The sequence below is a fragment of the Molothrus ater genome, chromosome 4 (genome assembly GCF_012460135.2).
Source record: "Molothrus ater isolate BHLD 08-10-18 breed brown headed cowbird chromosome 4, BPBGC_Mater_1.1, whole genome shotgun sequence".
Lineage (NCBI taxonomy): Eukaryota > Metazoa > Chordata > Aves > Passeriformes > Icteridae > Molothrus > Molothrus ater.
Window position 1 is genome coordinate 8,501,914 of NC_050481.2, and position 13,020 is coordinate 8,514,933.

At 48.0% G+C, this 13,020-nt stretch overlaps 1 protein-coding gene across 2 annotated transcripts in view; it reads right to left on the reverse strand.

Annotated features, from left to right (window-relative positions):
- The window catches only part of MAML3 (mastermind like transcriptional coactivator 3), a 229,383-nt gene that overhangs the window by 5,262 nt on the left and 211,101 nt on the right, over positions 1-13,020 (reverse strand). The window contains exons 3-4 of one of the 2 annotated variants that reach the window (XM_036383029.2): positions 3,905-4,141; positions 1,689-1,773 (exon numbers count right to left, since the gene is read on the reverse strand). In XM_036383029.2, the coding sequence (XP_036238922.2) occupies positions 1,689-1,773; positions 3,905-4,141 (322 nt within the window). Of the gene's footprint in view, positions 1-1,688; positions 1,777-3,904; positions 4,142-13,020 lie in introns of both variants that reach the window. The other variant, XM_036383028.2, reaches the window with a different exon arrangement.

Consider the following 13,020-nt stretch of genomic DNA (forward strand, 5'->3'; position numbering starts at 1 on the left):
GAGACTCCTTCTTCTGCACATTGTACTTTCATAGTTCAAGACTCCATCAAGGCTCGGCCTGACAGGCCAACCGACCCTCTTTTATCCCAGTCATCTTCATTAGCCACAGCTGCAGCCCAGTGAAGGACATGGCAGCTGCAGCCCATCAAGGAGAACCAGGACCTCCCAGGGCAAAGCCTCTATACAGATATTCAAGTACAATACATGCATTTTTCCATGACTCAAAGGCCACCTCTACTATAACACTGCTTTCTTAATGATTGGCACTGGGGTTCCCTTGATTTTTCTTAACTTAGATCAGCTCCTTTCATGATTAGAAACAGTCTTTTTATGATGACTCGAGCAAGTGCTTAAGAAACAGATAATGTTAAAATCTTAATGCATCTTTAGCTATTTTTTAATTAAGAATGGCAGTTGAAAAGCTCCAAAAGAGTCACTAACAGCAAGTAGCTCACATACTACTTTTGTTAACTACTGTACGTGGCATAAGTGACAGGAGATCAGACAAGGAGTAGTTAAAAGAGAGATGCAACAGATTTCAAGGTTTTAGGCCACCTTCTGGTCTCATTTACAAATAACCTACTGCACTGGATTACATTCATGTGACTAAAAAGGTGAACTATTTAAATTAGTTCATTTATGAAAATGAATTCATTGCTCTGTCAGATTAGCCTAAACTCTTCTCTCTTTATTTTAAATAATACATACCAAGGCAGTGTTTCAAAGAAGCATGAATGCAGAGAGATTGTATGCGTGCATCTCAGTGGATGGCTGTGCACACACACCTCTTGATTTTGGAAATGAATTATTGGGGGGAAAAGTAATTCCATACAGAACTTATGATGCCAAAGATAAAAATGAGGAGGTGATTAGAAGAAGCCACCCTGATATATGCCAGCAGAAGATGTGGCTGCCTAATCATGTCCTGGGAACCAGAATGGCACTGTGGAATGTCCAGAACTGCCTCCCTTGTTTTCTGCTGCATCTACATGGTATTATCATGAATATGCAGCACAAGTGTGTGTTCATTTCATGTCTATATAGAAATCATGGTTAGTGAAGACTTCAGCTTCTTTTCCTAAGCCAAAATGAGTGCACTTACATTCTTCAGTACCTGGGAGCACATCAAAATAATATTTGTGCTTTTTTTGAGATCATTAAAAAAACCTTTATTTACATTTCACATATTTTACTGTGCTTCCCACACCTGACATTTATCAGTCCCTTCTCTAGATAAGGATGACCTCTCTTAAATTCTCTGCTCATCGAATTAGATAAAGTGGGGAATGAAGGAGGGGCAAAACCAAGATAGAGTCAGAAATGCTAGCAGGAAAAAAAAAAACTCATAAGAGTAGAGGTCAACAAGATAAATCTATGAATGAATTGATGACATCTGGATGTTAAAGAGGCAAAACAAATGTCATTTAAAAAAGGAGGAAAAAAAAGGGAAAAAAAAAAAGAAAAAGCAAGCAGTTTTCACTGAAGAGAGCAGAAAGGAAAATACAAACTTAACTGAATATGCAAACTTGGGCATTTGTCTTTGGTAAAATATGTGGTGTGTGCAACAGCCTGTATTCCTCTTTTGGTACACTGCTTTAAACCTAGTAGTCACAAACTGCACAAGCTTTCACACATTTGCTACCTTTAGGGCATTGACTCCAAAACAGGAAAAACAATTGGATTTTTACCTTGGAATTGGTTGACCTGTTGCACCGGATATGGGCTTCGCTGTTGATGCAGATGCTGCCGAGGCAAATGTGACTGCTGCTGCATCTGCTGAAAATGAAGGACAGAAAGAAAGCAGAAGAGAAAGAGATGATTAATTAATTGACAGGCTGGTGGCAAAACTGCAGAACCTGCAGTGCTTATTTGGTGAGGTGTTCTGGAGAGACAGGCAGAGTCATCTGGAGAGTCCTCCTCAGAGCACCTGGGCTGCTCGGCACTCAGACTCTGTGGCTCAAAAAGGAACATGCGCTGAGGCCAACGTCATCATCTCTCCTTGCTTACAGCCATTTCACCCTGACCTCTACAGCATGAGCTGAACTGTCTTCAGGCAGAAAGGAGAGGGAGGGATGTGGACTAACTTTGCCCATCTAGGTGTAAGGGCAGCTGTAGCCACAAACACACCTTCTTTCCCTCAGTCCTGCCAAGGTCCAGAGGCTTACGCTCCTGGTGCAAGACTTTGCTCCCTGTCTGCACTTATAACACTCAGCTGCGAGGATTACTGCATCCTGACCCAAGCACTGCAGCCTTGGAGAACTCCTGAGCCAAAACAGAAATGGATTACTAAGGCACGTTTCCTGTTGTGCTTCAGTGAATGATATTTGGGGAGTGGTGACTGCAAAATGCTCCCTTGATCCAGACCACATTGATCCTCTGTGGTTGTTTTCTATGAATACTTGTGAATATTTTAAAACAGAATCAAGGGCTGATTAAAAAACAGAGCTTTCAGATGCTACAGTGTACTCAGTCAGCTAAGGGCTGAAAGGGCATGTCTGGGAGCAACACCTGCAGCTGTACAAATATTGTGTCCAAAACCAATGATGTGTAACAAAGGTAGGAGAATGGCAGAGATAGGAAAGAAGGAAGTATTAATCCCTGCATTCATAACTATGTGTTACACACTATCAAAAAGAAAGAGGGACTCTTGTTAGGCACAAACTACCCCAAAGCTGGGAGCCTGAGGAATATGACTTTACTGTTTTTCATCTCTGAAAGGTGTGTGAACACACCTGAAGCCTCAGCTTGGTGGCCTTTTAACTCTTTTAGGCTTGCCTTCAGCATCCAAGTGGCTCTTGGCTCTTTCTGGCTCTTGGCTTTATGCATGTGAATTGGCCCAATCCATGGGATGCATTACTGCATCCTCACTCTCATGCACTTGTTCACGCTTGAATCAGCTCAGGCTTCTTTATCCTAAATATTTCTAGGAGCATCCTTCCTGTTCACTGAGAGTAAATTTTTCTGTTTCTCAGGGGCAGCAAGAGAAAGGGGGGGATTTCTGTGGTTACATGGCATGCATGTGTTCTAACACAAATTTAAGCAGATGGACTGAAGCTGTTTTTCCTTAGCAAGAGAGGAGAAGAGGAGCTTAAAGGAACTGCTGACCTACCAGAGCATTATCTAAGTAACATTAGGGAGCTTCAGCTTTAAACTTGGGTATGATCTTGCAGGAACGCAACAGTGTGATTTTCCACTGGCTTTCTTTCTCTTGGGCTGCTTTAAAACTAAACCTGAATTAAGCACACACCACTGTTCAGACTGCATAATTTAACATCCATATTGCAAAGCCCAGGAGCTCAGGAAGCCAAGTTATAGCTCCAGTGCAGCTCTTCCACATTGCCACTGCCAGAGGTGGTTGTACTGTTCTCCCACTTCAGTCTCTGGTTCTCCCCTTGCTGCTGTCTCTCCCTTGTCTCACCTAATTGCCCCTACTGGCACTCAATAAACCGGATTAAGGAATTGGTCTGGGTAAATGGTAACCTTTTTCTTTGCTAAGTCTTCTTTTAACCCATGTCCATTCTTTGTCCCAGATCACTGTGCAGCTGGGCACAGATTTTGCCAATGCAAAACCACAATTAGAGCTAGGGGAGAGGACCTGTGACTGTACCTGCAGCTGAGTCTGCTTCTGCTGGACTAAATGCACCATTAGACGCCAGGTTAAGAGCTAACTTTTCCAGTGCCTAAAATCCAACGTGACTATTGAGTGCACCATTGGAAACACGGGTAATATTTGCCAAGCTAATGGTAGGAGTGATTGCTGCCTCTTCTTTGACGACCATTGCTGAAATACCCTGACAGGACCCACAGAGAGAGAATTCCCAAATCTAGAAGGAAGGGCCGGTGCTGCACTGCCTGCAGTGCTCATGCCCATCCCAGATGCACTGGAGACAGATGGATACTGTACCTGCTCCGCTAGGATCTGCTGCTGCTGCCTCTGCTCCCGGAGAAACTGCTGTTTCTGCTGCTCCATCACGTGGAGCTGCGCTCTCTGCTCCATCAGCATCTGCTTCATGATGGCTGCCTGGGGCTGGCTGCCCAGGAAGTGTCCCCCGGAGCTGGTGCCTGTGGCCATGCCGCTGGAGCCCGCCGGGACAGACGGCGGCATGGGCCCTGCAGGCCGTGACAGGCCCACCTGGTGCTCCTGTGCAGAGAGACGGGAATGCCTTGTTACTGCCTGCTCCACAGGCAGGGAATGCAGCTCACCAGGCTGAGGGGGCACAGAGGCACAGTGCATCCCACCTGGTGCTCCTGTGCAGAGAGACGGGAATGCCTTGTTACTGCCTGCTCCACAGGCAGGGAATGCAGCTCACCAGGCTGAGGGGGCACAGAGGCACAGTGCATCCCACCTGGTGCTCCTGTGCAGAGAGACGGGAATGCCTTGTTACTGCCTGCTCCACAGGCAGGGAATGCAGCTCACCAGGCTGAGGGGGCACAGAGGCTGTGTGTGAAGCCTGGAGCTTGGAGAAAGACCGAGCCTTGGACTGCTCACCAGAGGGAATAGGTTCCCCTTTTCTCCTGGAATTCAAAGCCCCTCAAGTAAAGCAGGAGCACTTTATAATTAATTACTAGTGAAATAATGAAGTTGTGAGCTAAGGTTTTTTCCTGCTTCAGAGTAATGTTTTTCTAAACTTTTTCTCCCTTCTCAAGGAGACAAGTCTATGTTCTCTTCCTTTCTGTTTCCCTCTCTTCATTTAACATAGCAATTTACCATAGCCCCCTGGATTGAGGACCCAAGGTGTTAGGTGCATGCAACAAATACTGGGAGCTGGCAGCACTAATTCTTCTCCAGAACCTCAGGATTTAACTCCATTATGTCTTTATTCAAGATTTCCATCCTGCAGCACCGCACCAGTGTGTATGGCTGGAAGGAATCAGGGCAAGCGCCTTCCCTGCACACACCCCACTCTCTCTTCGTGTTCTAAATCCAGTTTGCTGCCTTTTAGTGCTGGGAAAAGCACCGAGGAATGGTCGGGAGGGAAATCCTGCATGTATCCTGGTGGAAGGAAGGAAGGAAGGGGAAGGAAGGAAGGAAGGGGAAGGAAGGAAGGAAGGAAGGAAGGAAGGAAGGAAGGAAGGAAGGAAGGAAGGAAGGAAGGAAGGAAGGAAGGAAGGAAGGAAGGAAGGAAGGAAGGAAGGAAGGAAGGAAGGAAGGAAGGAAGGAAGGAAGGAAGGAAGGAAGGAAGGAAGGAAGGAAGGAAGGAAGGAAGGAAGGAAGGAAGGAAGGAAGGAAGGAAGGAAGGAAGGAAGGAAGGAAGGAAGGAAGGAAGGAAGGAAGGAAGGAAGGAAGGAAGGAAGGAAGGAAGGAAGGAAGGAAGGAAGGAAGGAAGGAAGGAAGGAAGGAAGGAAGGAAGGAAGGAAGGAAGGAAGGAAGGAAGGAAGGAAGGAAGGAAGGAAGGAAGGAAGGAAGGAAGGAAGGAAGGAAGGAAGGAAGGAAGGAAGGAAGGAAGGAAGGAAGGAAGGAAGGAAGGAAGGAAGGAAGGAAGGAAGGAAGGAAGGAAGGAAGGAAGGAAGGAAGGGATGAGGGCCCGGCTGACGGAGCGGTCCCGGCGCTGCCGGCAGGCGGCGCTGCTGACCCGCGGCCCTGCCCGGGCGGAGCCGAGCGGCGCCCGCCGCTTCCCGGGGCCTCCGGGGGCATCCCCGGGACTCGGTGCCGCCCCGCGCAGCCCCAGGCTGTCCCGGGCCCTCGGGAGCGTTCCCGGGACTCTCCGAGCCGCCCTCGCCCAGCCCCAGGCTGGCGGCCCGGGCAAACCGGCCTCACCGCCAGCGCTCCCTGGGGACCCGGCTCGGCACCACGCCGCTCTCGGTGCTGAGTTTGAAAACTGCGTGCCCGGTGCCTATCTCGGGTGATAAGAGCCCCTAGAACCTCTTTAACCGATGAATAGAGACGGCAGGTACTTATTCAAAACCACCAACTTGATGGAAAGGACCTGTGTCGCTTTAGCATCCTTTGTGCAAGGCCTGCCAGGGTGAGGTTGGGATTCACCTGCCTCACTGGGCGTTTGAGTTCTGCCATCATCACTGTGTGATCTGGGCATACAGAAAGGGGATCTTGCAGCACCCACGCCCACCCAGTCAGGGAAAGGGTTAAGTTCAGTGCTGGAGTGTAGCTTGGGAAATGAGGGTCAGCCTTTCTGCATGAAGGTCGGGTTTTCAAGGACCCTCCCGTGGAAATAACAAATACAGTTTGTCCACATCTCTGCTTTTCACAGATACTCCCTGAAGGGCTCTGCTGAAAGGCAGCTCTCCAACGTTTAGGTTCTTTCCCCTTTTAACATCTGTATTGGCTTGAAAGTTCTCTCCCTGTTCCTCTTTCCACTTCTCCCCCAGTCCCATCTCCCACTGCACTTTGCACTTTACAACCTGGTCAAGCACGGTCCCTGCAGCACCCTAGGGGCCAGGGCTGCAGCAGTGGCTGGGTCTCCCCCAAGCTGGGGTCAAGGAATCACTAAGGATCCCTCAGCTGCTCCCAAACCCTTCACCCACCACCCCTGTCACTGAGCTCCTGCTTTCTTTGCTTTGGGGGGGACACACACACACTTATTGGCTGTCTCCAGCAGAGCTGATGGTAAAAGCCTTTTCCTACTACCCCTGTCCCTCCCCCGGTTTCTGATGAAGTCATCAAGCTACCAGTTGCATAACTGATGCACAGGACTATCCTGTGTTACACTGGGATAATGGCCAACTGCTTCCATTTATAGACAAAAGCAAGGCCAAATAATGGAGCCTTTGCTACAAGGTGAAGAAAAAGGAGGGGGAAAAGCCCAGGAGCCGAGGGGCATGCTGTGACATCCCTTGGAGCTTCCTCTGCGAGCTTCAGTGCACAGCTGCCTTTGGGGCTGCAGCCCAAGTCCTCACTGAATTGCCTTAAAAAAAAAAAATCTTCCTACAGAACTCCTGTCCTGGCTCCTACTGCACACACAGGTATAGCTGAGGGACAGCTCAGCCCACACAGAAAGCACTCCATTCTCTGATGAATTATCTTATAAATTAATTCTGGAGGTTAAAAGGAAGAAAGTTTTGAAAGGAACCCCACCAGCTGACATTAACCCCGTGAACTGTGCAGCAGCTGAAGGAAACAGAAGATTAGCACACAGGTGTCACTTCCAGTGTTGTGTGTTTAGTCATTTCAAGGTACATCACGAAAACTTCCTGTTGCTCTCAAAGCCAGGCCGTCTTCATCGAGTCCACCCTCCTGCCTAGAACATTACTTCTCCTTTCCTTTTTTGTCTTGGCAAAACTCTTCCCACCTGATGATGAAAGGGCCCTTCTGAGATCACTGGGAGCAGCTCTGGGCTGTGTGTCCTGAAAATAAGAGCACAGCCCAGGCAAGAAGGAAAATGTCTGTAGGAAAATGCTCCCTGGCACCTGGGAGCTTTGGCCCTGCAGCTGGCACTGCTGCTGTTGTGCTCTGTGTGGAGATGACACCTGGCAGTGTGGCAGGGCACTGGGCATGGAGGAACAACTCTGGACTCTACAGGGCTGCCTCCTCCAAGCCATGGCAGCTCCAGACCCAGGTGCAGTCTCATCACAGGGATGAACACCAAGCCAAACAACTCAGGCTTAAGTGCAGCACTTTCACATTTACAGAGCTTAAAAACCAAACTAATGCAAGCTTCACTGACAACCCTCTTTGCTCCTGCTCTACCTGACTGTTCCCTCATCCTCCTACTGCACCCTGAGCCTCCTCCTCCTCCTCATTGCTTGGTATCCCTTTCTCCTTCCTACACCCTCTGCCTTTTCCTTCCTCTGCATTTTCCTCTCTCCACCAACTGGCACTGCTGCCTCTTGCTTCACTCTCCAGACACGCCCATCAGCTCCCAGCCTGTGGCTGCATCTCAGCCCTCTGGTCTCCCCAGAGGCCCATGCACACAGCTTGGCTCACCCTGTAACTGCAGGGATCTGCAGCAGCAAGGGCACTGCCCAGCTCCTTCCCCCAGTGCTCATATGTGCCCAGGGCTGCTCTGTGGGCAGGTCATGCCTGAGGAGAGTGACAAGATGCCCTGGAAGGGGAAACACAGATTGTATTCTCAGGTTGTGATATCTGGGAAAATGGTACAATGTGGTTTCTCACTTTTCACTCTGGCTCTTTTTAACACCACTCCAAGCCACTGTGTGCTGCTCTCAGGCTGCAAACAGCTCTCTCCTGCTCACAGTGGCTCCAGCAGAGCCACAGGCATTCCAGTCGGGAACAGCGGTGCTGCAGCGCCACTGCAGGGTCCTCACCCAGGCACAGGTGAAGCCAAGAGCTGCTAACATAAAGGGAGAATGGTGCCAAGGCCCCTCAGCTGTGACACAGAGCAAGCTCAAACACAGGCTGGCCCTACATCAGCCTCCTGGGAGCCCTCCTGCCCCTGCAGCCTCAGCTGTCCCCTTTTAAGGCAGCCCGGGACAGAATTAAGAGTTCGGCCCCTGGGAACAGAAGCAGGTATTGAAGGAGCCAAAGAGCTGCCTGTTCACAGAGCTGAAACGTGACCAAATGGTCAGCACAACACACCTGGACATGTAGGTTTGTAGGTTTGGACAGCTGCAGGGCACTGGGTGAGATGAACCTTGTGCAGGGATCTGACTGCTTACTTAATGCCTCCACAGGAGCTGCCCCCTGTGGATAATCCAATCCTTAGTTAAGCAACAGGAAGATAAATCCTGTGTCCTCCCAGTGTATTTCGAGGGCTCTGCTGGAGTGATGGAATACTCTGCAGGAGCTCAGAGTAACATGTGTGATATGTACAGTTATGCACAGTAACATGATAACAAAGGGGAGTGGAAATGAGATTTTCCTCTTTGTCTCAAATCTTACGTGCCTCTTCCTTATCATGCAGTGATTTATTCCCTGCACATGTCATTCAATCCCCCAACTGCAGCTAAAAGCAATCACACAATTTCCTTTCAGAACAAGCAGAACGACCACCAGCTGAAGCCCCAAGAGCCAGGTGGGGACACCCAAGCCTGCCCATTATCCATCCCTCTGTGCACACAGGCTGATGCATTTGGAGGAGCCAGCTCTGCTCCTGCTCAAGGCCAGGGGGCCAAAGAGGCACCTCAGGGAAATGGGGGCTGTTCCAGGCAACTACTGGCAGGAATCAACAGAGGATGGGCATTCCACGTCTCGGAGCAAAGCACTGCCCAACAAGCTGCAAGAAACATAGACTGGGAAGCAGGGTTGGGAATGTGTAAAACAGACAAACAAACATCATTTTCTGTGCTTTCTGTGTCATGTGAGCAAATGGATATTGAATATAAAAGCAAATAGAAGCCAGGAGGTAGCTTATCCTGCACACTGCATCAGAAGAATGACACTCGAAAAATGTATGCAATCAGACATCTACATTTTAGAGTCAGAGCAGAAAAAGTAGACAAAAAAAAACGATTTGTGGCAGAAAATGCCTGCCAGCGAGTGACTTAAAGAGCTCAATCCATTTAGCTTACCACAAAAAGAACGGAGAGATGCTTTTGACCATGGAGGATAAAAATACCTTCGTGAGGGAAGAAATTCCTTAAAGAGCTCTTTTTATCCAGCGAAGAAGGCAAAACCAGATACAAGGACTGGAAGCTGAAGACAGATTCAAATCAGAAAGAAGAATCACATTTTTACCCTCTGATTCTATTACCCATCAGAAATGGCAGATCTCCACCATTTGAGGATGCATGCCCTCCTGGATCACCACAGCAGCCGTGCAATGGGGTGGGAGTGATGCACAAGGGGGTGTGCAGTGCTGCTGAACAGCCCTGCCTGCCCTCAGCTCTGCACAGCCCTGGGCTGCTGCTGGGCACACAGGCACTGCCTGCATGTCCCTGTGTGTGTATGGGGCTCTCTGTTTAGGAGGGGGATCTCCAGCCTATTGCTGGGATCAAAAATATGACTCCATTTCCATACACTAGGTCACAGTAAAACATCATCGCTACCCAGTGTTTTCAGAGCAGCCTGAAAGCACATTCCTGTACTCCCTCAGAAATATTCCTATTGAATTCTTTGTAATGTTGTGACTTATTGTGTCTCGCAGGGATCTTAATCCTCTCTCTAAATCAGACTGCCCACAGCAAAGCCACCTTTCTCAGAATGGTACCATCTGACAGACTAAGGAAATTACAAATCCATTCATTTCAGACTTCTGGGGGTGTTTTTTGCCTCAGAGACAACAGTGTACAGGAGGAAGGGATGGAATCCGCTGGTTCCCAGCTCCAGCTCCAGCAGCAGGCTGAGCAGAGCAGATTGCTTCACCTATTTCCTCTGCCATCCAGCCTCAGGGAGGGGCTGCAAACCTCTCCTCCCCCCCAGGCCCCCGGTTGCCATGGTCTCTCGTACAGTATCTGAGCAAACAAGATCCCTCTGATGTCTGACACCAGATCTCTGCATGCAGCTCATTTGTTTTCCTTTCACCTCTCTTCACCTGCATCTCTCCTCCCTGTGTTTTCCATACAGTTTATTCTGCCCACAGAACACACAGGATCTGTCACACTTTGGTGTAGTTTTGGTTTTTTTTCTTCTAGGAATTTTCCAGTGTCTTCATTTCTGGTGATGAAGTAGGTAACAAAGGGCTCTAAAAGGGGCAACTGTTTTTTTGTAACACTGTTTAAGAGCTAAAGGCTAGCAGAAGTTCTTCTCAAAGCCTGTGAGGAGAAGGGGCTTTGCTGGCACCTCCCCACGCACCCACATCTGCTCCAGCCCAGGGGTTTCACTCCACAAACCCTGAGCACAACCGATGGCATTCAGGAATGACGGATTCAGGAATGTAGCATTTCAACAGAATGCCACTAAACTTCAACCAGCTTGATAAAACCAGCTTCATTTTCTCTTTTACAAACAATAGCTCTGGTGATCTCTCCCTTCTCTCAAGAAAGAAACCTTTGCAGGGGAAATCAGTCCTACTTTCAGTTTTGTTTTACCCCAGTTTCACCAGCACACCATAAGACCATGGTATGGAGTGTAAGGATATAATGGGTGGGTTTGTGCACTGACAAGTATTCATTTATCTTCCTTGCAATTGCAATTTTAATTGATATTATTATTTTTAAGAGGGAAAAAAAAAAAAGTGGATCAGCCCAAATTCAAACCAAAATACCCTCCTTACATCCATATCTTAAAAAAAAGGAAAAGAAAAAAGAAAGAAGCACTGGCCTTCAGCAAGGCTGGTGGCAGGGAAGAGGGCGAGGATTTGAAGAAACACTCAAGTGCCCAACCTTATATTTTAGGCCTATTGTGAAGGCTGTAATTACTCCACTCAAAGGGTGCTGTGAGAAGCTGTGCCACCATGGCATTCCACAGTGTGGGCTAGCACTCGGAAAGCAAGAGGGAACCTTCAGGGAGAAAAAGGCAGGGGAAGGGAGTTGAAAACCTGGCCCATGCCAAAGCTTTTCCATGCCACATCCCTGCTGCCTTCTCCCAGAGCTGAGGGCTTCCAAGGATACAAACCAACCCCTCCAGAGGAGCTGTGACTTGCCATTTCAGTGTCTTAGGAGATTTCCTGGGACTTTGGAAACTGATCCTGGAGAAAAACGAAAAGTGAGAGCTGAGCTCATGGAAGCCACTGGACCCTGAAGCTGGTGCCTGACAGAAATTTTCCTGGTGCAGGTTTTAGCTTTAATCAATGCCTCCTTCGAGCCCATCCTGGAGCAGGAGGGAGGAAAGCTAATGTGAATTGTAAGGATAATCACAGCTAGAGAGCTCCTGGAAAGAGGGAGAGAAGAAAAATGGAAGATGAAAGCAGGCAAATGGTTTAAACAAACACTCACACAGGGCCAATGAAAAGGGGGAAGAGAGGCAAAATGGCACAATAAAAATAAATGATGTAAGAGAAAGAAAAGCTTCTAAGCACACACAGGGAAAAATATGGGGTTTGGAAAAAGCAAAAGTGTAAGAAAAAGATGCTCTAATGGAGCTCTCTAGAAGTTAACATTCTACATTATCAGGCAGCCCCTTTCCTTCTAATGGCCTGAGCCTGTACCACATTATCACCTTGGACCCCGTGGAGCTCCCTGGGTGCTGAGGTATTTTGAAGAGCCTGGCTCTAGCTCATGCCTGGCACAAGCTGCCTCAAGTCTCCTGTGGATGACTGCAGAGAGTTGTTTTTTTTACTCTAGCTGAAATTTTTTTAAACTTCCTCTTGGTTGTTTTGTTTGAGCATAAACAAAAGGTATTTTTTCACACTTAAAGGTGGTTTTCAGATCATTTTCTCTGTGCTGTGATGAATTAAATCCTGCATTTTTAGAAATTCCAACTTGGCACTTGTGTTGCTCCTCAGCAAGCAGTGTGTAATTTGCCAAGCCTGAAAGAATCCTGGCTGAGAAATAAACACACTGTGGGCCATATGCTCTCCTTCCCCTATGCAGAAGGCACCTTACCTCAGAAATTGGGAAGAAGCTGCACTACTCACCCCCATGGTGTTGCTTCTGCCAAGGCAAAAAAAAAAAAAGAAAGAAAAAAAAAAAAGAAAAAAAATCCACAAAAAAAATGGCAAACGGGTACACAGTGACTCAGAGCCCTGGTGGCCTTCAGCAGATTATGATAAAGGCTAAAGGCTTTGGTGCTCATGAAGAATGTTCATCTGTATCTATTCATGCATAAATTCCATGATCTTCCTCGGCCTGACAGTGACTTCAAAGAGCTGGAATAACTCCCTTGCCTTGTTTGCCATGTGCTTGTGTGTGCAGCCCCTCTGGAGGTGGGACTCCCATCTCAAATCAAGAGCCAAATATTTCCATAAGGTAGCTGGCAGGCCCAAGGGAAGTGGTCCAGGTGCCTGGCAAAGCAACAGGATCTTTGCTGTGGTTTCACATAACTAACTGCTGATAAAGCAGGCTGGTTGGGATGGCACAACCAGGTGTAGGGTTTCATTAGCTAGTTCTTTTAGCACCCTTGAATCCAAGCAACCCAGACCACCTGGTTCCAGCACTTGTAACTCTTTTGATTTTTCTGCCCTCTTGGATGTTGTTTTTGTGTTTCCTTTAGCCACCTGGCCTTTACTTTGACACAGTCATCTTAGCCTTACTGAAAACTGAATTAAGCATTCTGATTTGGGCTAT